This window comes from Staurois parvus, unplaced genomic scaffold, assembly GCF_062004578.1.
Source record: "Staurois parvus isolate SC_StPar_1 unplaced genomic scaffold, SC_StPar_1.0 ptg000654l, whole genome shotgun sequence".
NCBI lineage: Eukaryota > Metazoa > Chordata > Amphibia > Anura > Ranidae > Staurois > Staurois parvus.
This window is the reverse complement of record NW_028318450.1, coordinates 31,352-58,449: the sequence shown is the minus strand read 5'-3', so window position 1 is coordinate 58,449 and position 27,098 is coordinate 31,352. Positions and strand designations below refer to the sequence as shown.

Sequence of the window (27,098 nt, the reverse complement as noted above, 5' to 3'; positions counted from 1 at the left end):
CAGGAGACATCTTTGTTACACCATCCCCCACACCGACTTCCTCCCAGATCTGGTCCAGAGCTATGACCTGAGGAACACAATGGCGGCCATGCTGTGTACAGGAAGGGGGGAAGCCACTGTTGCCGCCTCTGGGGTGTTGGAGGGTCTCCATTTTTCAGTGATTGTCATTTCTATTGCAGTTATCGATCGTTGCCTATGTGATATGATCTATACCGCCTTTATCTGATAGCCTATTGTTTTGTTATCACCATGGCAATGTACGGCGGGATATACCATATCCCCCCCGGTGTCTCCGGTGACATTCACAGACCGGGTCTGTAGCCCCTCGCGCTTTGTCACCGTCATTACTAATGGTACATGTATCAGCGTGTGGCGGTGGGCGGAGATTCACACTCGGAGCGGTGGGCGTTCTCTCCCCCCCGGCAGAGGAATGGTTCAGTCTGAGGGCTGATAAGGAGCGGTAGGGCCCCGCCTCTATCAGTGCGACGCGGAGAATCATCAGCTAGAGGTCTTAGTGATCAATCAGACGCGGACAATGGCAACCAACGGTACGTACCCCGTCCCCAGCTCACCCCCGGGAGGGCACCCCGTCCCCTACCGGCCTCCCCGTCCCCTACCGGCCTCCCCTCCAATGAGGGCGATGTCCGGGACTCGTATTTATGTCCGTTATTTGATGGCGCCATATTAGCTCGTATCGCTGACCTTTTCGGGTTACATCTATTATTTTCTTAACTTTTTTTTTTGTTTGTTTTTACCGGTATGGGCTCGGTTAGGGGGATCGGTGTCTCCCCGGGCCGGCCGCCATTCTCTGTCCTCGCGGGAAGCTCGGCGCCATTTTGCGGCGCGGCCATTCTGCAGTGTGTGGAGGGGGCGGTGCCAGTTACTGTGGGGATGCGGCGGGAATTATGATTGGCTGCTGCTGTTACTAGGCAGATTTGGCCTCTGAGCAGCCACGCTTTGTATGGAGGGGGGAGTTCTATTGATCTGATTGGTGAGAGCTGATGATGCTCATTGGTGGAGTTGTATTGGGATCAGGAAAGCGTCTGGAATCAATGCCTGTATTTCTATGTGAGTGGAGGGATTGGATGGATTTAGTTGTATGTTATGTATGTGGTCTGTATGAGATGAAGAGCTTGTAACAGGCCGAATCTACCGAACATGATGGACCGGAAGATGAGGGCATCCTTGGCGGACCTGTACTCTGGCTAGACATGACCCCTGTCTCTGAAGCTGGTGCCGCCATCTTTAAGTCTGGCAAATGTGCTGGAGGCCTCTTCTCCCTCCTCTTCAGGACCTGGCCGTGATTCGTGGTACATCCTCGCAGACCACTGGGATCTCCGCCTTTGACATGCTGGGATCTCCGCCTTTGACATGGTAGATCCCGTGTGTGTAGATGGAAAGGGAGTCTCTGCCAGGTCCAGGAGGGCATGGAATCGAGCCCAGCATCCTCCTCACCTGGGGAGCTACCACATTGCAAGTCTAATTGTCCTCCAACAACCTCCTACTCTCCAGCTCCTTTGTCTCTTCCTTGCAGGACTTCTTCAGAGTCTCCACCCATCCTCTGGAACTCTCTACCCCTATCTATCAGACTGTTGCCTACTCTGCTCACTTTTAGGCGATCTCTGAAAACCAATCTCTTCAGGGAAGCCTATCCTGCCCTCAGCTAATAATGGAATCTTCTATTCCTCCTACCAGTCCATCTCCCACAGTTATTACCTTTTGTACCACCAGCCCCTCCCTCTTAGATTGTAAGCTCCCAGGATCAGGGCCCTCTTATTATACAGGCTTTATGGCGCCAACAGTTTGCTCAGCGCTTTACAATATAATGGGAGACAATACAGTTCAATACAAGAGGGATAGGAGGGCCCTGATCCTGGGAGCTTACAATCTAAGAGGGAGGGGGTGATCCTGGGAGCTTACAATCTAAGAGGGAGGGGGTGATCCTGGGAGCTTACAATCTAAGAGGGAGGGGGTGATCCTGGGAGCTTACAATCTAAGAGGGAGGGGGTGATCCTGGGAGCTTACAATCTAAGATGGAGGGGCTGATCCTGGGAGCTTACAATCTAAGAGCCTATCCTGCCTTCAGCTAAAACTGGAATATTCTATTCCTCCTACCAGTCCATCCCCCCACAGTTATTACCTTTTGTACCACCAGCCCCTCCCTCTTAGATTGTAAGCTCCCAGGATCAGGCTCTCCTAATGCAGGCCATAGATGGGTCTTTTATCGGCCGAATTTTCGTCCGCAAGAAAAATCGGCTGATATTCACGTCGTTAGTGGGGCAATGCCGTCGGCCGTTTTTTGTGGATCTTCTCGTTTATTTTTTTCAGTCATGCTGGAAAATCCATGAAAAACGGCTGTTTTTCATAGACATTGGTGGCAGCAACGACCGATTTTCTGTTTATTGGCCGATAAACGGCCCGTCTATGACCAGCCTAACCCTCATTTTTCAGGTTTTTATATGGCGCCAACAGTTTGCTCAGCGCTTTACAATATAACAGGAGACAATACAAGAGGGACAGGAGGGCCTGATTCTGGGAGCTTACAATCTAAGAGGGAGGGGCTGATCCTGGGAGCTTACAATCTAAGAGGGAGGGCCCTGATCCTGGGAGCTTACAATCTAAGAGGGAGGGGCTGATTCTGGGAGCTTACAATCTAAGAGGGAGGGGCTGATTCTGGGAGCTTACAATCTAAGAGGGAGGGGCTGATCCTGGGAGCATACAATCTAAGAGGGAGGGGCTGATCCTGGGAGCTTACAATCTAAGAGGGAGGGCCCTGATCCTGGGAGCTTACAATCTAAGAGGGAGGGGCTGATTCTGGGAGCTTACAATCTAAGAGGGGGGGGCTGATCCTGGGAGCATACAATCTAAGAGGGAGGGGCTGATCCTGGGAGCTTACAATCTAAGAGGGAGGGGCTGATCCTGGGAGCTTACAATCTAAGAGGGAGGGCCCTGATCCTGGGAGCTTACAATCTAAGAGGGAGGGGCTGATTCTGGGAGCTTACAATCTAAGAGGGAGGGGCTGATTCTGGGAGCTTACAATCTAAGAGGGAGGGGCTGATTCTGGGAGCTTACAATCTAAGAGGGAGGGGCTGATTCTGGGAGCTTACAATCTAAGAGGGAGGGGCTGATTCTGGGAGCTTACAATCTAAGAGGGAGGGCCCTGATCCTGGGAGCTTACAATCTTAGAGGGAGGGCCCTGATCCTGGGAGCTTACAATCTAAGAGGGAGGGCCCTGATCCTGGGAGCTTACAATCTAAGAGGGAGGGCCCTGATCCTGGGAGCTTACAATCTAAGAGGGAGGGCCCTGATCCTGGGAGCTTACAATCTAAGAGGGAGGGCCCTGATCCTGGGAGCTTACAATCTAAGAGGGAGGGGCTGATTCTGGGAGCTTACAATCTAAGAGGGAGGGGCTGATTCTGGGAGCTTACAATCTAAGAGGGAGGGGCTGATTCTGGGAGCTTACAATCTAAGAGGGAGGGGCTGATTCTGGGAGCTTACAATCTAAGAGGGAGGGGCTGATTCTGGGAGCTTACAATCTAAGAGGGAGGGGCTGATTCTGGGAGCTTACAATCTAAGAGGGAGGGCCCTGATCCTGGGAGCTTACAATCTTAGAGGGAGGGCCCTGATCCTGGGAGCTTACAATCTAAGAGGGAGGGCCCTGATCCTGGGAGCTTACAATCTAAGAGGGAGGGCCCTGATCCTGGGAGCTTACAATCTAAGAGGGAGGGGCTGATCCTGGGAGCTTACAATCTAGGAGGGAGGGCCCTGATCCTGGGAGCTTACAATCTAAGAGGGAGAGCCCTGATCCTGGGAGCTTACAATCTAAGAGGGAGGGCCCTGATCCTGTGAGCTTACAATCTTAGAGGGAGGGCCCTGATCCTGTGAGCTTACAATCTTAGAGGGAGGGCCCTGATCCTGTGAGCTTACAATCTAAGAGGGAGGGCCCTGATCCTGGGAGCTTACAATCTAAGAGGGAGGGGCTGGTGGTACAAAAGGCAGTAACTGTGGGGGATGGACTGGTAGAAGGAATAGAAGAATCCAGTATTAGCTGAGGGCAGGATAGGCTTCCCTGAAGAGAGAGGTTTTCAGAGATCGCCTAAAAGTGAGCAGAGTAGGCGATGGTCTGATAGATTGGGGTAGAGAGTTCCAGAGGATGGGGAAGGACTAGAGCCAGGTGCAAAGCGTTTTTTTCGGGGGGGGGTCCGCTTTAAAGCCATAGTAAAACCGCATAAAAAAACACCCCCTGCCAGGTAAAGGCATAGTGTTAGTACCATTGCAGACTAGCACATTATTATACAGGATTTATATGGCGCCAACAGTTTGCTTAGCATTTTACAAAATGAAGGCAGACATAGGTTACAGTTCAATACAAGAGGACACAGAGGGCCCGGCTCCTGGGAGCTTACAATCTAGGAGGAAGGGTTGAGTGATACAAAAGGTAATGGCTGTGGGGGGAGGGGCCGATGGAGGAAATCAATGGCAGATTACTAGGTAGAAGCAGGATAGGCTTCATTATGAAAGACGTCTTCAAACGAAACCCCCCAGCAGAGCGCTGTCACAGGGATTCCATCTTCATTCAGTCATCCTTACGGGTTCATGAGCTCTGGCCAAGCCGCGATGACGTCACTCCTGTGCCGGGGGGGGGGGGGGGTCTGGGCCCCGGCACAGTTCTGATGGTATGCCAACCCTTCAGACTGCATGTGCTGGTTATCAGAAAAGGCGAATACCTCCTAAATGGTCCACATTTAGGAGATTATTTTACCTACAGGTCAGCTTTATTCCAGGTACTTGTATAGCGCCGTCAATGTACGCAGCGCTTCATATATATTGTACATTCACATCAGTCCCCGCCCCCGAGGAGCGTACAATTATACAGTATTTATAGAGCGCCAACAGTTTGCTCAGCGCTTTACATTATAAACAATCTAAGGTCCCTAACTCACATTCATACACACACATACTAGGGACAATGTAGATAGGAGCCAATTATCCTCCCAGCATGTCTTTGGGGTGTGGGAGGAAACCAGAGGAAACACACACAGGCACAGGGAGAACATGCAAACTCCAGGCAGGTGGTGCGTGGTTGGGATTTGATCCGATGACCCCAGTGCTGCCAGTAGTTATATGCTTACCTGAAGGTAAAATGATTGAAGATCTTACTATCACTTTAAGGGCCAATACATACAATGAATCACACGGAAGTGTGTAGTTCACACGCGGTTCAGCTGCAGTGCGATTCCAGCCCATTCATTTTTAATGGCACCAAACTACGCCCCTGTAAAGAACGCCCAGCAACCAGATCATGTGGTGCTACTGTACCGTAGGGCCTGGTGTAGGTGAACGCACCCACTGCCTTCCCATTGCCCAACGGATACAATTCAAAACATTAACAATAACATATAAAGCCATTTATAACTCCGCCCCAAATTACATCACCAATCTTGGCTCCAAATATCACCCAAACTGTCCTCTCCGCTAATCCCACGACCTCCTGCTCTCTAGCTCCCTTGCCTCCTCCCATGCTCTTCTCCAGAGCCTCTCCCATCCTCTGGAATTCTCTACCCCAATCTATCAGACTATCGCCTACTCTGCTCTCTTTTAGGCGATCTCTGAAAACCTCTCTCTTCAGGGAAGCCTATCCTGTCCTCAGCTAATACTGGAATCTTCTATTCCTCCGACCAGTCCATCCCCCACAGTTATTACCTTTTGTACCACTAGCCCCTCCCTCCTAGATTGTAAGCTCCCAGGATCAGGCCCTCCTATCCCTCTTGTATTGATCTGTATTGTTGCTGTATTGTCTCCCGTTATATTGTAAAGCGCTGAGCAAACTGTTGGCGCCATATAAATCCTGTATAATAGGGTGTTGGTGAGTTAACATGGACACCCCGTTATAGATTGCATGTGCAGTGTTTCCTGCGCTGTGGTGTGAACCAGCCTCAAAACTGTTTTTTTTTTTTCGGACAACAGGAGAGCAGGAAGTTGCACGCCAGCGTCAGATCGCCTACAGTTTTATTAAAGCCAGACAAAGCACACTGCCGCCCTGCCTTAGACTGCCCCTCACCCATTACAGGGATGATCCCTTTTCTGTGCTCAAGCCTTTGTTGGGTGAAACAAAGGGGCGGGGCAGCAGCATGCTTTGTCTGGCTTTAATAAAGTTGGGTGAGATTGATTGACTTCCTGCTGGGTTTGTGGCATGCTCTGGGCCCCTTTTGTTCAGCAGCCGGGAGTTTGAGTTGAGGGATTTTTATATAGGTTTGCAGCAGTGGTGTCCTTGCGTGTTTACTGCGTTTTAATTTTTGCTGCCCCTCCACTGATGTATATGGAGACCCAGCAGACACCGCCTCCATTGTTGTATATCCAGTGGTGAGTGGTGCCCTCTCCTGGATGTACTGCCACATTACAGCCATGTAGAATATTATGGGGCTGTCTCCTATCTGAGAGATGGAAGAGGTCTGTAGTAGTCAGGATGGAGGTAGGCGAGGTCTGTAGTAGTCGGTTGGGATGGAGGTAGGAGAGGTCTGTAGTAGTCGGTTGGGATGGAGGTAGAAGGTCTGTAGTAGTGGGTTGGGATGGAGGTAGGAGAGCTCTGTAGTAGTCGGTTGGGATGGAGGTAGGAGAGGTCTGTAGTAGTCGGTTGGGATGGAGGTAGGAGAGGTCTGTAGTAGTCGGTTGGGATGGAGGTAGAAGGTCTGTAGTAGTGGGTTGGGATGGAGGTAGGAGAGCTCTGTAGTAGTCGGTTGGGATGGAGGTAGGAGAGGTCTGTAGTGGGTTGGGATGGAGGTAGGAGAGGTCTGTAGTGGGTTGGGATGGAGGTAGGAGAGGTCTGTAGTTGTTGGGATGGAGGTAGGAGAGGTCTGTAGTAGTGGGTTGGGATGGAGGTAGGAAAGGTCTGTAATAGTCGGTTGAGATGGAGGTAGGAGAGCTCTGTAGTAGTGGGTCGGGATGGAGGTAGGAGAGCTCTGTGGTAGTGGGTTGGGATGGAGGTAGGAGAGGTCTGTAGTAGTGGGTTGGGATGGAGGTAGGAGAGGTCTGTGGTAGTGGGTTGGGATGGAGGTAGGAGAGCTCTGTGGTAGTGGGTTGGGATGGAGGTAGGAGAGCTCTGTGGTAGTGGGTTGGGATGGAGGTAGGAGAGGTTCGTAGTAGTGGGTTGGGATGGAGGTAGGAGAGGTCTGTGGTAGTGGGTTGGGATGGAGGTAGGAGAGGTCTGTAGTAGTGGGTTGGGATGGAGGTAGGAGAGGTCTGTAGTAGTGGGTTGGGATGGAGGTAGGAGAGGTCTGTAGTAGTGGGTTGGGATGGAGGTAGGAGAGGTCTGTAGTAGTCAGTTGGGATGGAGGTAGGAGAGGTCTGTAGTAGTGGGTTGGGATGGAGGTAGGAGAGGTCTGTAGTAGTTGGTTGGGATGGAGGTAAGAGAGGTCTGTGGTAGTCGGTTGGGATGTACTGTGTGGTTCTTACCGGAAAATAAAAGGACACGTGACTTCAAAACTGCACCAAACACGCTTCTCAGAGGTGTTTCCATTGATTTCAATAGAGGGTTTCTGGGGCGTTTAACTCTCCAAAGATGCTGCAAGCAGGAGTTTACACCACAAGTGCAACGCCCCAGTGTGAAAAGAGTGGCGTGCGTGGCGTGCATGCGTGGGGGTGGAGTCATGTACACAGGGAAGCATTTTTCTTGAGCTTTTCAGGCACAAACGCTTCAGAAGCTCCTCCGTATGGAAGCTGTCTTAGAGCCCAAACCTGAATGGACTGTTCCAAGTACAATGGTAGAAGTGGCCGGTCATACCGGTGAGAACTGAAATGGTATCTAATGATGGTGAATGTCGGCGTCATTGACATGCAATTTCTATAGTAGTTGTTGTGTTACTTTTCCATCCGTTGTGATGTCACATCCATGGAATATAATGGAAATTGCAAGAAATCATTGAAAATCTTGATGTGGCAATAAGTTCAGAAACTGCACAATTGTTAAATCACAGCGATGTGATCGGTGACTTCATACAAGTACCATTGTCCTCAGAACATTCCCTTCAGGTTTTGGCTCTGATTGCACGATTCCTGTATCTGTCCGCACTGATTGGCTGTGGGCTGAACAGCTTTCCATCCAATAGAAAAGCAATGATTCTTCTGACTGGATGAAAAGCCATCCACACCAGTTTTTGTTGTTTTTGTAATACAATGATGGCTGGAAGTCCCGCTGTAGAAACCTGCGCAGCATTGCGGGGCTCAGATGACTGGAAGAGGGGAGAGTTCAGGATGAGATTTGTTTTCATTCAACAGTAACATTTTTTCCCATTTTTCTTTTTCAGATTATTCACAGCCAGCAGCCCAAGGGTAAGACTTACTTCTGGAAGAAGTGATTAATATTGTGGGGGGTGTTGGTTTGTTTGCGGTTTTAGTTTTGGGGGGTTTGCGTTTGTAGTTTTGGGGGTTTGTTTTGGTTGTAGCTTTGGGGGGTTTGCTTTTGGTTGTAGCTTTGGGGGGTTTGCTTTTGGTTGTAGCTTTGGGGGGGTTTGCTTTTGGTTGTAGCTTTGGGGGGTTTGCTTTTGGTTGTAGCTTTGGGGGGTTTGCTTTTGGTTGTAGCTTTGGGGGGTTTGCTTTTGGTTGTAGCTTTGGGGGGGTTTGCTGTTGGTTGTAGCTTTGGGGGGTTTGCTGTTGGTTGTAGCTTTGGGGGGTTTGCTGTTGGTTGTAGCTTTGGGGGGGTTGGCTTTTGGTTGTAGCTTTGGGGGGGTTGGCTTTTGGTTGTAGCTTTGGGGGGGTTGGCTTTTGATTGTAGCTTTGGGGGGGTTGGCTTTTGATTGTAGCTTTGGGGGGGGTTGGCTTTTGATTGTAGCTTTGGGGGGGGTTGGCTTTTGGTTGTAGCTTTGGGGGGTTGGCTTTTGGTTGTAGCTTTGGAGGGTTGGATTTTGGTTGTAGCTTTGGAGGGTTGGATTTTGGTTGTAGCTTTGGAGGGTTGGATTTTGGTTGTAGCTTTGGGGAGGGTTGGCTTTTGGTTGTAGCTTTGGGGGGGGTTGGCTTTTGGTTGTAGCTTTGGGGGGGTTGGCTTTTGGTTGTAGCTTTGGGGGGGGTTGGCTTTTGTAGCTTTGGGGGGGGGGGGGGTTGGCTTTTGTTTGTAGTTTTGGGGGGGTTGGCTTTTGTTGTTTTGGGGGTGGGCGTGGTTTTGGGGGTTTGCTTATGCTTGTTTCATTTTTCAGGTACAGCTCATACCCGTCTCAGCCCGCACAAGGCTATTCCCAGCAGGGCAGCCAGTCCTATGGTCAGCAGGGGTACAGTGGCTACGGCCAGTCTGCTGGGTCCTCTTCCTATGGACAGAGTGGAGGGTACGGCTCGTCCTATGGACAGGAGCAAAGCTGTAAGTATGCTGCTCAGTGAAGGGAAATCTTATGTAGCTTTGATTATGTGGAGATGACTTTTTTTTATTTGTATCACATTTTAGTGTCAGTGATTGTAAATGATCACCTTGTCAAACCTTTCAGTTTAAAATAGAAATGAAACACATTTGTGTAAATTATACTATATATAAACAAATATATATTTTTTTTAGTGATCACATACCTTTTGTTCTCAGCTGTATAAGAGGGGGAAGAAATAACAGAACACTGGGCTTCCCAGCAAATGGCTGTACAGAGGGGGTGTCGGGGCAAGTCTGATCATTGGCGAGTAGGTGGCGTTCCCAGCACAGTTAAACTGACCACGCGGTGCTCTCCTGCATAGTGTGGTCAGTTATTAGGAAAGCAGAGGGAGTGTCAGGAACACCAGGGATTTCATACAGACAGGAGACTTCTTCATACAAGTACATGGCACAGCAGGCACATATCAGGAATATGACATGTTGGGTTTACATATTTAACATTCACCTCATTGACTATTCACAGCTGGCTATGGCTCTCAGTCGGCTCAAGGATACAGCGCTGGTAACTATGGCGGCTCCCAATCATCCCAGACCCCCTACAGCGGGGGACAGCAGCAACAGCAGTCCTCCCAGTCATCATATTCCAGCTATTCCCAGCAGCCTCCAGCCAGCAGTAACACTGGAAGGTGAGTTTGTAGTCCAGTTTCTGTGACCCCCGTACCTCATCGTTGCACGTTATGGATAGCTTATCCTTTCTTTTTCCCCCCCAGCTATGGCAGTGGTGGTTCTCAGTCCTCATACCAGCAGCAGCAGGGCAGCGGTTATGGACAACAGTCCAGTGGAGGAGGAGGAGGTGGTGGATATGGAGGTCAACAGAGCGGCTATGGAGGAGGCCAGTCTGGTTATGGAGGTCAGCAGAGTCAAGGCGGATATGGTGGTGGTGGTCAGCAGTCCGGTTCCTATGGGCAGCAGTCCAGCTATAATGCCCCCCAGGGCTATGGCCAGCAGCAGCAATCCCAGTATGGTGGGGGATGTAAGTCGGCATACTCATTTACGGGGGGAAGTTACGTTTGTATGAAGGCTCAGCTCAACCTTGCAAAATGTGTTCTTTTCAGCTGGAGGTTACAGCCAGGACTCTCCTCCCATGGGTGGTGGTGGTGGTGGTGGAGGCGGCTACGGTGGTTCCGACCAAGGCAGCTTTGGCGGACAGGATGGCAGAGGCCGAGGCCGCGGTGGATTTGGTGGGCGCGGAGGCTTTGACCGAGGCGGCAGAGGAGGCCGTGGCGGAAGAGGCGGCGGTGGCGGCATGGGGTAGGTGTCTGAACATGGGTGGTGTGTGTGGGCGGAGCTTGGCTGCATGTTGATGACTGCATGGGATATGAGCGTTCAGGATATTACAGCGAAACAAAAACACACAACCTCCTGTTTCCGGTGTTTGACAACTGATTCCTAAGCACTGACAACTCTGACCTGTGGCTGTAAAGAGAGGAAGGAGGTTTCACACTGCCTGTGACAGGATGGAGGTTTTATTATCTGTAGAGGTTGAAAACCAAAAAAAAATGTGAACCATAAGTTTGAGTCTTAGCAGAATGTGTAGGCAGGGTACCCGGGGTATGTCAATGTGTATCTCAGAGGTACGGGTCTGACAAAGGTGTTCCTCTTACCATACAATGGTTCTGCATTGCTAGGATATCACAATGGTGCTGTATGACGTATAAACACTAGATTTCCTGCGCCCGGTAGAGGAGTTCACTCTACACCAAAGTGACGTCCTCAGGTCTGGTATACTGGCGTAGCAGGAACGGTGTTGAAACCGAACCACAACCGAAGGTAGCAATGAAACGGACATGGTGCATGGTGTGTCAACATACCTCCTGTAGCATAAAAATGGAGTCTGACACGGTGTGTATAGATGAAAATCGGGTACAAAAAAAAAACCGAGGGTGATCAGGACCGAGCTAATGTGTACAGCCATGAGACGGGATTTCTGTGACAACGTGTACAGCGGGTGTGCGATATCATGTGTGTGATGGCGTACAGGTTCTGTGTGCAATGCCGGGAGGGGAGGGGGGCGTGTTGTGTGATTGTTGCCATGTGATCACTTCCAGTCAGCGGGTTAAGCTGAGGGCGCCCATCAAGAGCAGTACACAGCATGAGAGAGGGGTAAGTATGGGGGAAAAGGCAGAGATAGGAATACAAAACTGCCAAAATCATGTTTGCTGTGTTGCTCTGCTTTTGTGTTAACAAATTCTGCATTTTATGTGCTACAGGTTTTCAAGGTGTCGTCAGCTTTCACACTTAGCATTTATCCACACAAACTTTTCTATTTGTAGATGTAAGATTAGCCGTAACAGATTCTCTCATTTATACACCATATACACCATGCTCTGTTGCTTACAATCCTATGCAAACCAAATGGTACACAATCCAGAGTGAAAATCTCCGCTAAAGAGGTGTTTGCACTGACGAGTGTTGGTAAACGTTTAGTAACTAGAGGTCAAACGTTCCAAAAAAACAAAAAAAAAAAGCCCCAAGCGGCTGAAGGTGAACGAAGGCTTTTCACATGCAAAACAAAGACGCAAGTGTGTTAGTTGTACAGAGTACTAGGCAAATGTGTGTGACGGAATAAAGAACTTCTGTAGCCTCGGGAATCACAAAACAAAAACCCTTCAATTTTCTTCTAATTGTCTTCTCAGCGGTGGTGAACGGGGAGGATTCAGTAAATTTGGTGGTAAGTGAAGAGTTGAAAAATCAACAAAAAAATTCTTGTTACTGTTCATTTTATTTTTTTTTTACGGTTCATTCATGAGAGTTGTGTGGGGGTCAGGCAGGCTTCATCCCACTGTCGGTGCCTCTGCACTCAGTCCTCTATATACTGGATACATGGAGTACATTATATCCTATATAATATATATATTACGGTTGAAGCCTACAGTAACAGTTGCTGGGTTCTGGTTAACATTGAGGGCTGTGGGGAATTTTGGTAACATGCATGTGTTTGTAAAGGGAAAATGATCAATAAAGGGAAAATGATCAACTTGGTAAGAAAAATAATATATTTATACAAGCGTTCTACAAGGAGGTAGACTTGTATACAGAAACCCTGTGGTGTGTCTTCTATCCATGGTTACCAGGTATACAGCACAACCTTTTCTGTGACGGTAATACAACTATCACTGGGTATTAAGATTACAAACTAGAAGGTATTAAAAGTCCGGTGGAACTTCACAATGGAAAAGGATCTTGTAAAAAAAGAAAAACCTGCAAATTGGGGGCAAGCAGTGTGTAATGTGTATAAAAAAAGTAAGGGTGAGCCGTGTGCAATAGAGGTGTACAATAAATTGGGGGTGAGCAGTGCGTCATAGGTGTGTATAAATATTTTGGGGGTGAGCAGCGTGTAATGTGTACAAAAATTGGGGTGAACAGTGTGTAACGTGTATTCAAATATTTGGGGTTCGCATGTAACGTGTACCAGATGGGGGGGTGAGCAGTGTGTAATAGATGTGTACATCCATGGTGTATCATTACAAATGGCTCATGTTGTGCGTTCATAGTGTGTATTAGGGGTACTACCTATCCTGTGTGCGTTGAACCTAAATGCACGGTCAGATGTCTGCTCCTGAAAGCGCCTGCTTTGGGGCCTGAGAACAGGCTCTGTAGAGTTTCATATGACGGAGACGGCGGCGCACGGTGTGTTGCCAGGCACTAAGAATGGATAGTCTGAGCGTTCATGTGGGTGGTTTACATGTATGATGGGTTTGGGGAGATGTGCGTCTTGTCTGCCCTCCACTTTTCTAACAGAAGTGTTTTTTTTCTGCTTTCTCAAAGGACCACGTGAAGGCGGACCTCCCAGACACGAAATGGGTAGGTTTCATGAGAAATGGGATACATGTGTATGTGAGCACTCCTTGTAAAACAACCTATTCCATTGAAAATAGAAACGAAAGGCAAACATTTGTATATAGATATCAACATTGTGAATACCTTTTTTTAAAATTCTCGGCTGCATAAGGGACATGGAGAGGTGGGGGTGAAGAAATGGCAGTACACTGATCATCCTATAAGTACCTGAAATAAATAAATCCTAGCAAAGACAAACTATTCCATTTAAAAATAGAAATGAAAGGCAAACATTTGTATATAGATATCAACATTGTGAATACCTTTTTTTCAAGTTCTCGGGTGCATAAGGGACTTGGAGAGGTGGGGGTGGAGAAATGGCAGTACACTGATCGTCCTATAAGTACCTGAAATAAATCCTAGCGAAGACAACCTATTCCATTTAAAAAGAGAAATGAAAGGCAAACATTTGTATATAGATATCAACATTGTGAATACCTTTAGGTTCTCAGCTGCATAAGGTGCTTGGAGAGGTGGGGGTGAAGAAACGGCAGTACACTGATCATCCTAGAAGTACCTGAAATAAATAAATCTTAGTGAATGGCTGTACACTGTCAGATCAATTAAAGACGCAAGCTGTTCTCCTGGCACAGTCATGAAAAATGGGCATGCTGGTTGTGTGCTCATGCCTAGAGTGGTCGGTTGGAAATGTGGAATTAGGGGGACCAGGTATTGCATGCAGAGGAAGAAATACAAAAAACTGTATTCTTTTTAGTACAACAGGTACATATCAGGAATATGTAATGGGTTAACATGCAGCCCATCGTGCATGAGAATGTAATTCTGATAATAGGAGGCAGCCATTAGGTACCCAGTCACTGGTGCATGAATGTCTTGTGCAATTTGTTGCAGCGCAATTTCTAAAGTAGTTCTTGCATTACTTTTTCTGTGATTTTCACATCCATAGAATAATGGAAATTATAAAATTGTTGAAAATTTTCAAGTAGATATAGTCTTCAGAAATCGCACACAAATTGTGTGATGGAACGGCTGCCTTGTGCCTACTCCACACTTTAATGGCCACCCCTATTACCTGTCGGGTACAGACTAGGCCCAGGGCAACTGGTGAATATGTAATGGGGGGGCATAGACAAGGTGGTTGTGTGGAACAGGCACAGGGTGGCTGGAGTGTGTAGTAGGTAGAGCGGCCTTTGAGGAACTTGAAATGCGCAGGGAGTGGCTGTGTATAATAGGCATGGGACACGTGTAGGCCCCTATAGGGTTCACGCTGAATGTGGCTTTAGGATCAAGTAGTGCAATTACAAAGCCGGTCAGTGTGATTTCATGTGCAGCTTGCCTGATATCTGTGCCACTTTATTATACAGGATTTATATAGCGCCAACAGTTTGCTCAGCGCTTTACAATATAAGGGGGGCGGTACAATTACAATACATTTCAGTACAGAAGGAATAGGAGGGCCCGGCTTGTGGAGCTTACAATCTGAAGGAAGGGGGAGGTGATACAAAAGGTGATAGCTGCGGGGGGATGATCTGGTGGAGGGGATTCAAGTACAGTTAGGTGGAGGTGGGGTAGGCTTCCCTGAATAAGTAAGTTTTCGAAGATCGCCTAAAGGCACAGGGTGGGGGTTGACCGAACATACTGTGGTAGGGAGTTCCAGAGGGTGGGAGAGGCTCTGGAGAAGTCCTGGAGGCGAGCATGGGAGGAGGTGATGGAGCTAGAGAGGAGGATATCTTGGGAGGAGCGGAGTGGGCGGTATCTGCGGATGAGGTTGGCGATGTAGCTAGGGGCACAGATGTCTATGCAAGTCGCACATCAAATCGCCAAAAACCGTGCCGGAACCTTCAAAATCTGCCGCACCACAGTCGAAGGTTCATAAACGCTGATCCGTTCCATAGGGTGCGATCCGGGGCTATCCAATCACATGACGCGTTGCACCGGTGTGTACCAGGCCTAATAGACAAGGCCACCATTGAGGAATGTCATAGAATGGGGACCATATGAAGGAGCAGACCATTAATAAATCCTCTCATTGACAGCTGAACAAGATAACTCCGACAACAACACGATCTTTGTGCAAGGCCTGGGAGAGAACGTGACCGTCGAGTCCGTCGCTGAATACTTCAAGCAGATTGGAATCATCAAGGTGTGTATGAAGGCAGCCTGGATACATGTGGAATGAAGATTTTCAGATCTAGAATGGGCGATGAGCTCCTCCAATCTGGTGACTGAGATGATCTTTCCTTTCTGTAGACAAACAAGAAGACCGGGCAGCCCATGATAAACCTGTACACAGACCGGGAGACGGGCAAGCTGAAGGGAGAAGCAACAGTGTCCTTCGATGATCCTCCATCTGCCAAGGCTGCCATCGACTGGTTTGATGGTGGGTCGGATTTCTTGATCTAGATGTTGGTTTTTTTTCTCCATCTTTGTGTAGAGACTAACCCGTGTCTTCTGTTTCAGGCAAAGAATTTTCTGGAAATCCAATCAAAGTCTCGTTTGCTACACGGAGAGCCGACTTCAACAGCCGTGGCGGTGGAAACACCAGGGGCAGAGGACGTGGAGGTCCGTTTATAAAGAATCCCCAGTCTTGTGTAAATGTAATATTGGGCACATCTGAGCGGTTCCACAGGCAGTATATACTTGCCCGGCCACCCTCCCTAGCGGCCTCCTGGCATTGCCCCAGAGCAAGGCTTCCAGGTCTAGGGAGGTCTATGGTCTTGGCATTGCCCCAGAGCAAGGCTTCCAGGTCTAGGGAGGTCTATGGTCTCGTCAGGGCCAGACGTGGTCGCATGTGACGTGCCCTCTGTTTACGATTCAATATTTTGGGATTAAAATGTTGCACCCGATATCAGGATAGGGTGTATCCCCCCCATCTACTAGGGGGTGTTCTAAACCTTTGTAGGCTCTGTCCACACTCCTGCCATTTAGTTTCGGATCATGTGAAATGCCATGCATCTCTGAGAGCCGTTCCGATTGACGCCAACTTCAGAAAAGGTTCCTGCGCTACTTTGATACGGCTTCAGTGCATTGAAAATCGCTCAGTTTAGGAGTCGGCGTGAGCCAAGCCTCAATGTTCCAAGTATTTTAATGTTTTGAGATCAACTATGGGACATGGTGGTCTCTGTAGCAATGTGGCTTCCTGGCTTAGTGTTACTAAAGCCACAGCAGTAAAATCAGTCTGTATACTTCTCTGATCCTCCCCTTTTGTAGTGCCCCACTCATCTTTTGGAAAAAAAATGTGGAGACACTCTGCACATGCTCAGTTTCGTGTGTATTGCTAGAGGTTTTTTCTTGGGAAGGTGCATGTGATCAGCACAGGGCCAATCAGCACTGTCCAGACAGGTCAGGAGTCCTGCATTATTATTATACAGTATTAGTGCCAGACAGGTTTGCTCAGCGCTGTACATTATAGTGGGGGACAACATGAGACAATACAGTAACAATACAATACACGAGGGGTTCAAGGGCCCTGCTCTCTGGAGCTTACAATCTAGGATCCTCCTAGAGCAGAATAAAAACTAAGTTCTAACCAGTGCTTTTCTGGACACTGATAGGAGTCACAAGACTGCTATATACTGCTCATGAGAAAATGTATTTAGCAGTTTATATTTACTAAAATCGCATTTCTGTTTACTGTGGGAGACCAGATATAGTGAATGCGGGGTTCGGGGAGAGCGGATATAGTGAATGCGGGGTTCGGGGAGAGCGGATATAGTGAATGCGGGGTTCGGGGAGAGCGGATATAGTGAATGCGGGGTTCGGGGAGAGAGGATATAAAGAATGCGGGGTTCGGGGAGAGCGGATATAGTGAATGCGGGGTCCGGGGAGAGCGGATATAGCGAATGCGGGGTCCGGGGAGAGGGGGTATAGTGAATGCGGGGTCCGGGGAGAGCGGATATAGTGAATGCGGGGTCCGGGGAGAGCGGATATAGTGAATGCGGGGTCCGGGGAGAGCGGATATAGTGAATGCGGGGTCCGGGGAGAGCGGATATAGTGAATGCGGGGTTCGGGGAGAGCGGATATAGTGAATGCGGGGTTCGGGGAGAGCGGATATAGTGAATGCGGGGTTCGGGGAGAGCGGATATAGCGAATGCGGGGTCCGGGGAGAGCGGATATAGCGAATGCGGGGTTCGGGGAGAGCGGATATAGTGAATGCGGGGTTCGGGGAGAGCGGATATAGTGAATGCGGGGTTCGGGGAGAGCGGATATAGCGAATGCGGGGTCCGGGGAGAGGAGGTATAGTGAATGCGGGGTCCGAGGAAACCGGACATAGTGAATGCGGGGTCCGGGGAGAGCGGATATAGTGAATGCGGGGTCCGGGGAGACCGGACATAGCGAATGCGGGGTCCGGGGAGACCGGACATAGCGAATGGGGGGTCCGGGGAGAGCGGGTATAGCGAATGCGGGGTCCGGGGAGAGCGGGTATAGCGAATGGGGGGAGCGGGTATAGCAAATGCAGGGTCCGGGGAGAGTGGATATAGCGAATGGGGGGGGTCTGGGGATAGGGAATGCAGGGTCCGGGGTTTAGTAACACTTTAAAGGTGTCTTGGCCTGGATACAATCCATTCATTTCCAACCAATTAGTGATACATTTTGATATAATTATATTAACCCCTTACTGCCAGTCATTGATTTTCAGGCCTGTAGACAGATTAGTGATCAGTGGCTCTCAATGGTCATGTATTGCAAAGCCCATCCCAGCAACGTCGGTGACCCAGAGCTGCTGATGGCTTTCAGAGCTGGGCTCTCATTCTTGGCACCAACCAGCATCCGCTCAGGCAGCATGGCATTAAAGGCCATAGTCATGTTGCCACATCTTGCATACACCAAGCGGCAACAGGCTTGAACTATTTCCAGTGACTGTAGGAGCTCTTGCCTTGTTCTAGTATAGCTCAATTTTTTTTTTTTTTTTGCTTTGGTAGGTCCCATGGGACGTGGAGGGTTTGGTGGTCCTAGTGGTGGAAACAGCAACCGAGGAGGTGGTGGTGGTGGAGGATTCCCCAGTGGTGGTGGAGGACAGCAGAGGGCTGGAGACTGGAAATGCCCCAACCCGTAAGTTGGGTTCACCTTGCCGATGTACATCATGACATCCCTGTGTAGAGTATGACCTCACCGATTGTTACGGCTTCCTTCCTGCAGATCCTGTGAGAACATGAACTTCTCCTGGAGGAATGAGTGCAACCAGTGCAAGGCTCCCAAACCCGATGGTCCCGGAGGACCTGGAGGTTCACACATGGGTGAGTGTTCTATGAACAATTGCCTGCTTGTCAAATGTACACCAATGAGACCGCACAATGGTGACCTTCCGTTAGAGCGGGAGTGCCCAACGTGTTAACGTTCCTGGGCCACGTTGGAAGTGGAATTCTCGGGCCACCCAATGAGAGCTGATGGGCAGAAAGTCGCACAGATCACAAGTTACCGATCACTGATAGATTATGTACCTTTTTGAGTAATAAACTATTTAAGCGGCCAACATAAAACTAGTTGGTTATCTGGCACGAATTTTGGTAAACGCACAAATATCGGGTTGGATGCCTATAGTAGCCATTTTCTGAAGGTGCTCATCTGATATTTTGGGTTTAATTGTGCCCTTCGTTGTCTTCATTTTTAAATAGTTGCTGACATATAGAAGTGCTGCCTAAATATGACATAAATATGGAGGGAGTGGGAGGTTTTTCTATGGAAAGATAAAAAAAAAAGTCCAGTAAAAAGATGCGGTCACATTTTTTTGGCTGCATGTGTTTAAGTGTAAATGCATTTTTAAAAAAACTTATGTTTACAATTTTGTTTGTCCGTGGGGTGGACATCCCTGAAGAAGACTTCCTGATGGAAAGCGCGATTATGTTTACTTGTTTGTTGACAGAGCAGATATTGGCTCATTCATTGTGTGGGCGAACCCTACAGATTAACCCCCCTGGCGGTATTCCCGAGTGTAGCTCGGGGTAAAGTTTCAGCACCACAAGCGGTAACCCCCCCCCCCCGAGCTACACTCGGGAATACTCTGCAGCGTTGCTCCGGGATCTGTTCTGCACTTACCTTGTCCTGCGCTCCTGCGATGTCCCCCCTGCAGTGTCCCCAGCAATGTCCTCCGGCTGATGCCGGCATCTGTCTTCCGTGTTCTGTTCCCTGCGACGTCGGGGCGTACGGGACATATGGGCGACAGAACTGGCGGGAAATTTAAAGACATTCACTCAATACACTAAAATCACATAGTATAACATTCCTGTATCAACCCATTTCACATACATTTTGTCCCGAGTGCTTTGTCCAGCGCCCTGCCTGCATTTTTTCGGTTCTTTCTGGAAACAAACGTCCATGGCGTCCAAAAAGCGTCCCTTTAGGCCAGACGCGGTTTTAGACCGGCTAGAGAACAGCGATAGTAAATCAGAACCACTTGCAGAATTGAGTGATAATGATTCGTGGGGGATATTCATCACAAAGACACTGAAAACGATTCTGCGACTTTGCTCAGCGATGTGCGAACTTGGCGCTATATTTCACATTTCAGTGTTTTTGGTTTTGATTATATTGAATTAAATTTATTATAATAATTTTTTGACTATTTATATTGTATTTTATGATTTCGTGATTCAAATTTTATCCTCCCCGGGATGTTTACTAGACTCTTGGACAGATTTTAGTGAGTTATTCCTAAAAATTACAGGCCTACAATAAATGACATATTTCCATGCAAAAAAAATGTACCGCTTTGAGCACAGAAATACTGACATAATCAGAGAGCTCTGATTGGCAGAGAGCCAGTCATTTGCCTGATGGGTCACCAGCTCCAGCGCTTCATCTGGCTTTTTTGAACACATTTGAGCCAAATGTCTGGGTTACAAGGGTTGAACGGATCATTTGCTTGGCGACTGTATAACGTACTGTATTGTTTTCACTCAGGTGGAGGTGGAGGAGGTGGTGGCGGTGGATTTGGTGATGAGAGACGAGGTGGTGGAGGACGCGGTGGTTTTGATCGTGGTGGTTTCAGAGGAAGGGGAGGAGACAGAGGTGGATTCCGTGGTGGCAGAGGTGGCGGTGACCGTGGTGGTGGATTTGGACCAGGCAAAATGGATTCCAGGTAATGTCATTTCCATCAGCTGTAATTTAGAAAAACCCAGAGGTTTTAGTGTAAAGTAGAATTGAAATCTATGAAAAGGTTCCCCAAAACATACATTCGAGGCATGCTCTGAATAACTGTCACTTGTGCTCTGAATCAAGTCCAGCCATCTAATGGCTGGTGTCAACTGTTTGTGCAGCACCTTAGGAACTACAGATCGGCCTGAGACGGCAGCGTCTTTATTACAGGTACTTGTATAGCGCCATCAACTTACACAGCGCTTTACGTGTGTATATTGTACATTCACATCAGTCCCTAACCCTCAAGGAGCGTACAATCTAAGGTCCCTAACTCACATTCATACATACACATACTAGGGACAATGTAGACAGGAGACAATTCACCTACCAGCATGTCTTTGTAGTGTGGGAGGAAACCGGAGTACCCAGAGGAAACCCACGCAGTCATAGGGAGAACATGCAAACTCCAGGTGGTGCCATAGTTGGGATTCAAACCAACAACCCTAGTACTGCCAGGGGGAAGAGCTAACCATTTTGCTGTAAGAGCTGATTCACATGTGCGGTGCAGGTTGACGTTCAGGTTTCACAGGTAATTAGGCAGCACAGTGGCTAAATGGTTAGCTCTTCCGTCTGGCAGTACTCGGGTCGTTGGTTTGAATCCCAACCACAGCACCACCTGCCTGGAGTTTTCATGTTCTCCCTGTGCCTGCGTGGGTACTCTGGTTTCCTCCCACACTCCAAAGACATGCAGGTAGGTTAATTGGATCCTGTCTAAATTGTCCCTAGTATGTGTATGTATGAATGTGAGTTAGGGACCTTAGATTGTACACCCCTTGAGGGTTAGGGACTGATGTGAATGTACAATATATATGTAAAGTGCTGTGTAAATTGACAGCTATATAAGTACCTGAAATAAATAGTTGATACAGTAGCTGTTCACTGGTTCATGTCAGGTTCAGGACAGGATTGTATCCTGTTCACACGTCAGGTTTAGAAACTTCCCATAGAAGTCAATGGCCTGTAATACGCACCTGAACCTGACCGCACTGCTCAGTTGTACAGGACTTGTATTTTTTAAACCACACTGAATCTGCACCGCCAGTGCACCAGACTCATGTGAACAGGCACCATAGGAAGACCTTTTGTTTCACACGTCATGCAGATTGGATGCAGTTCAAACCTCATCTGGAAGTGTGAACGGGGGCGGTGAAGTGTGAACGGGGGCGGTGAAGTGTGAACGGGGGCTTAAATTTGGGGCCACATCACAGTGCATTTTAGCACAACTGTAAAATGCAGATCAGCAGGACACCTGAAAACCCATTTCGAATGTCCTATTCACGCCATAACATTGCATTGCACTCAACTGTGAAATGTATGTCAACAGATATCGGCGCGTGTGAAAACGCAACTAAAATGGATGTAAATGTATCTGCATTTTAGCGCAGTCGCTGTGCGTTGGTCCCCAAGTGGCTATAGATAAGACGTTTATCGGTTGAACGTAAAATCAGCCAATCATGGTGCCGTTAGTGGGGCAATGTCATCGGCTGATTTTCACGGCTCCTGTCGTTTCTTTATATCAGTCATGCTGGAAAATCTACGAAAAACAGCCGTTTTTTGTAAGCATTGGTGACAGCAACGACACAATTTTTTTTTATTTTTTTTTTATCAGCCAACAATTTGGCCGATAAACGTCCCATCTATGGCCAGCCTAAGTCTGACCATAAATGAGCAACAAGACCATTGCCTGCTTTGAATCGGACAAACAGTCATGGTGGATGTGACAAGATATCAGCATGTAGGAAAAGGAACACTACAGTTGGCATACAAGAGAAGCCGGTTGGTGCTGGAATAGTTGGTGCCAGGGGTGATCTGACAACTCATGGGGCCCCCAGGCAATAGGGGATCATGGGGCCTCTGACCTCGCCCACACTCAAAGCACACCCAAAAAAGCCTATAAAAAGGTACCAGGGGCATTTCATGGGGCCCCCTACTGACCCCGGGCCCTTGGGCAGCTCCTGAATGGTCAGTCCGCCATGGTTGGTGCCATATCAAAGCTGATTGCCTGGCTTTGTATGTTCACACTCATCACACTTCTATTTCTTCTTTTTCAGGGGAGACCACAGACAGGACAGACGTGAACGGCCCTACTAGCTGTGACGCATGTTTCTACCGGTTTTTTTTTAGTTTAAGTTTAATTTTATACATATTAAGCTGTATCCTATGGATCCTTCTGAATTGTTCTAAATTTATGTACTTTGTATTACCAGTGCGCTGTGAATTTTACCCGTCTTTGTAAAGTACTTGCCATTAAACAGATGACCTTGTGTGTACATTTCCATAATCTCTTGTAACCCGCCCCTGATTTCACCTGAAGAAGAATCTTGTCAGGCTGTATAGCAGATCTCCTGAACATTGGAAATATAGAAGATATGCAGATATTTAGAATATAAGTACTTTTATTTTCTTTCTTTTTATATATAAAGTTATAGCAGTAGAAACATTTTGTGATTTTGTTAGTAGCTTTGCAGAACTGTAAAGGGTTTCAAGATTCAGATGTTGCTGAGTGCAGGGAAGCTGGCAGCTTGCGTATCCTGAGACCGTAATCCATACTTTAGTTATTGACACTACAAATGGTAGATGTGTACCTGCAGTGCCAGTGTCAGTCCCTGCAGAGGTCTGCTGATAGCTGCTGCCAGTCTGGGAACCCTAATCTCCATTAAGCTGGGAATATCCTTGCCTCCAGTCAGCCCTGGTCTCCCCCTTGACACTGGTCTCCCCCTTGACACTGGTCTCCCCCTTGACACTGGTCTCCCCCTTGACACTGGTCTCCCCCTTGACACTGGTCTCCCCCTTGACACTGGTCTCCCCCTTGACACTGGTCTCCCCCTTGACACTGGTCTCCCCCTTGACACTGGTCTCCCCCTTGACACTGGTCTCCCCCTTGACACTGGTCTCCCCCTTGACACTGGTCTCCCCCTTGACACTGGTCTCCCCCTTGACACTGGTCTCCCCCTTGACACTGGTCTCCCCCTTGACACTGGTCTCCCCCTTGACACTGGTCTCCCCCTTGACACTGGTCTCCCCCTTGACACTGGTCTCCCCCTTGACACTGGTCTCCCCCTTGACACTGGTCTCCCCCTTGACACTGGTCTCCCCCTTGACACTGGTCTCCCCCTTGACACTGGTCTCCCCCTTGACACTGGTCTCCCCCTTGACACTGGTCTCCCCCTTGACACTGGTCTCCCCCTTGACACTGGTCTCCCCCTTGACACTGGTCTCCCCCTTGACACTGGTCTCCCCCTTGACACTGGTCTCCCCCTTGACACTGGTCTCCCCCTTGACACTGGTCTCCCCCTTGACACTGGTCTCCCCCTTGACACTGGTCTCCCCCTTGACACTGGTCTCCCCCTTGACACTGGTCTCCCCCTTGACACTGGTCTCCCCCTTGACACTGGTCTCCCCCTTGACACTAGTCTCCCCCTTGACACTAGTCTCCCCCTTGACACTAGTCTCCCCCTTGACACTAGTCTCCCCCTTGACACTAGTCTCCCCCTTGACACTAGTCTCCCCCTTGACACTAGTCTCCCCCTTGACACTAGTCTCCCCCTTGACACTAGTCTCCCCCTTGACACTAGTCTCCCCCTTGACACTAGTCTCCCCCTTGACACTAGTCTCCCCCTTGACACTAGTCTCCCCCTTGACACTAGTCTCCCCCTTGACACTAGTCTCCCCCTTGACACTAGTCTCCCCCTTGACACTAGTCTCCCCCTTGACACTAGTCTCCCCCTTGACACTAGTCTCCCCCTTGACACTAGTCTCCCCCTTGACACTAGTCTCCCCCTTGACACTAGTCTCCCCCTTGACACTAGTCTCCCCCTTGACACTAGTCTCCCCCTTGACACTAGTCTCCCCCTTGACACTAGTCTCCCCCTTGACACTAGTCTCCCCCTTGACACTAGTCTCCCCCTTGACACTAGTCTCCCCCTTGACACTAGTCTCCCCCTTGACACTAGTCTCCCCCTTGACACTAGTCTCCCCCTTGACACTAGTCTCCCCCTTGACACTAGTCTCCCCCTTGACACTAGTCTCCCCCTTGACACTAGTCTCCCCCTTGACACTAGTCTCCCCCTTGACACTAGTCTCCCCCTTGACACTAGTCTCCCCCTTGACACTAGTCTCCCCCTTGACACTAGTCTCCCCCTTCTCCAGGCCAGTTTAAGCTGAGCCAATAAATCTAGCATTGCTTTCTGTAGTGTCACCAGTGCCAGCATAGCCTGATTACTAGCCAAAATGAATGTCCTGAATGCCATGTCCCAAAAAAGTAATAAGGCCTTTCAGGATCTAAGCATGACACGTGAGGAGCTCTTGCTGTCTGGTTTGCCTTCAGAATATCAACCTGTGAAGTGCAAGAGTTCAAGAACTGCCTCTGATTCAGAGGGGGAAAGAGTCCCTACAAGTACTGAATCCTATGAAACTGCAGCAATGCAGTACATCCTGGCAGTCATGAGCACCAGTATAGTACAAGTAGTGGGGTAATATATCTGCCACAAAGGGTTGGGGCCCATACTAGTGTCCCAGAGGCACTTTGTTTAAAATGTGGAGACCCCTGCCATAAAGGATGACAAAGGGCCAGTTGACTGTCCTTAAGGCTTGGGGGGGGGAGGGGGCTGAAGTGTGGCCAGTGGGGGTAGAAAATGTCCTGGCATCAGTGGGAGGAAACACTGCTCCCCCATTGGCTTTAGCAGGAGCAATCGCAAACCTTTGGTTGGTATCAATTGGAGCCATAGTGCCCCATCGATGGTATCAGTGGGAGAAATGGTGCCCCATCATTGGTCTTAGCAGGAAGAGTAGTGCCCCATCGATGGTGTCAGTGGGAGGAATAGTGCCCCATCGATGGTGTCAGTGGGAGGAATAGTGTCCCATCATTGGTGTCAGTGGGAGGAATAGTGTCCCATCATTGGTGTCAGTGGGAGGAATAGTGTCCCATCATTGGTGTCAGTGGGAGGAATAGTGTCCCAAGGTCCGGATCTGGACCCTGGGCTGCAGTTTGGAGACCACTGCTCTGGCTTCATTCTGCTAACCTCCCCCTATATACAGTGCAACTGGGTATGAAACACATTTTATACCCTTTCAGTTTTGTTTTTCACCAAATATTTATTCAACTGTGGACCAATGTAATTTACCCAGCAATACATCACTGGTATTCCCAAATCTGTTTATGCCTGTCCATGTGAGAGGGAGCTCATCGTATTTGAGGTATCTAAAATCTTTCTTTGCCTTACCCCAAATATGGGACTCTCAAAGGAAATTGCGCTCCTTTTGGTCCACCCACGCCATTTACTGTATGTCATTGTATTCCTTCGTTATGACCAGGACACACTTAAAAAGATTTGTGCGTCTGACTGACAATTCCTTGCGGCTTCTCTGAAGTTGTCCTTGTATATGACAAGCTTTACTGAATTGGGCCATTTTTTTCCCCCCAATTTTACTGAAATATATGCTCCTGACAAACATCTGCATTGATGAGACCCTCAGTTTTATAGCCAGACTGGGCATTTAACAGTAAATGTGCCAGACACAGGTCAGTTACCTAAAGGACAGTCACGTGGCAACAAATTATGTGCTATTTGTTGGTAAATGCAAAAAAAAAAAAATATGCAGCAACCTGTTAAGTCCAATTCACAAATGGAACAGGAAGAAAAAAAAGTGATCTTTATCACCAGGGTTTTGGTGGCGGTATCAGGTGTGGTATTTCCTGATTCTCTGAGGACATTTGGAGACATTGGAAGAATTAGGCATGGAGTTGTCTGAATGCATGTGATCTCCGGCAGCTCAACCTGCTGAGAAGCTGTATTAGTGGTTGGTGAAGAGCGGTCATCATAGCTCCAAGGCATTTTCCAAAGAGCCCCCTGTTGGATGTCTACAGAGGCTGAAGCACTGCAAAATGTCTGTCTGACCAAGAAGCTCATTCTACTGAACGTCAGGCTTCGTGTAGTGTTGGAGTCCACCACCTGGCAGAGTCATGCAATAGCTGGCATGACCAAATTGCTAGCTGTGCCGCATTTTCTTGGAAAGTCCTACTACCAAGATGGTTGCCGTTGATGTGGTCGGCATGTAGCAGGCATCCTTTTCAAGAATCCTTGAAAGAGTGCTACAGGGCTTCCATCACATTGCACCAACCTACATGTCCTCGTCACTGCAGGAGTGGGAACAAATTAAAGGATTCTACAATATGGCATCAATCCCAAACTTAATGGGTGTGGTAACAATGCATTAAAATATGCGGCAATTGCCACATTGTGGGAACTTTACCACGGTAGGTATCTGCCACACAGTTCTTAGTGAATTGAACATTTGCACAATTGTTTCCGCATGTGTTATTTCACCGTATTTTTTTAGTGTTCTTTAACTCTTAGTGAATTGCCCCCACAGGGAGAAGTTATTTTGTGAGAGGGCCACGGGGCACACATGACTTGCATGTTCTCCGCTGATCACCTCAGTTCCATAAACTGCTAATGCTCAGGCACAGGCTCCGGTGTAATCTTTAGGATGGCAGCTCTTCTGACTTTCATAAACAGATGCCATAGTGTGAGAATCACAAAGACTGGTCACGGCGAAGATGAAATTGGGGAGTCGGCAAGATTCACAGTGAAAACATTTTGGTCCTTGAAGAGAAGGATAAGTGAGATGTCTATATCCTTTCTTCCATCTATCAAGACACCTCATTGGCACATATTTGCACAAATTAATTCAGATGCAGGCTGCAAGAGGGCCACTTCTCCAATTTTCCTCCACTTCCTATAGGCTGAAAACC

General features: G+C 48.5%; 1 protein-coding gene across 2 annotated transcripts; it reads left to right on the top strand.

Moving 5' to 3' along the window:
• The first annotated feature begins 431 nt into the window (after nucleotides 1-431).
• FUS (FUS RNA binding protein) lies at nucleotides 432-22,625 on the top strand. Of its 2 annotated transcripts, XM_089694163.1 has the most exons (15): nucleotides 432-548; nucleotides 8,304-8,328; nucleotides 9,189-9,346; nucleotides 9,870-10,032; nucleotides 10,117-10,379; nucleotides 10,462-10,657; nucleotides 12,043-12,077; nucleotides 13,175-13,210; nucleotides 15,244-15,350; nucleotides 15,458-15,587; nucleotides 15,668-15,769; nucleotides 18,130-18,259; nucleotides 18,347-18,444; nucleotides 20,108-20,285; nucleotides 22,396-22,625. In XM_089694163.1, the coding sequence occupies exons 1-15, from the start codon at nucleotides 536-538 to the stop codon at nucleotides 22,433-22,435; spliced, it is 1,674 nt and encodes a 557-aa protein (XP_089550289.1). In that variant the 5' UTR covers nucleotides 432-535; the 3' UTR covers nucleotides 22,436-22,625. The 2 variants fall into 2 exon arrangements, with proteins under 2 accessions (XP_089550289.1, XP_089550290.1); XM_089694164.1 differs by lacking the exons at nucleotides 432-548; nucleotides 8,304-8,328; nucleotides 9,189-9,346; nucleotides 12,043-12,077 and having other exon boundaries at nucleotides 9,873-10,032.
• Nucleotides 22,626-27,098: the final 4,473 nt, after the last annotated feature.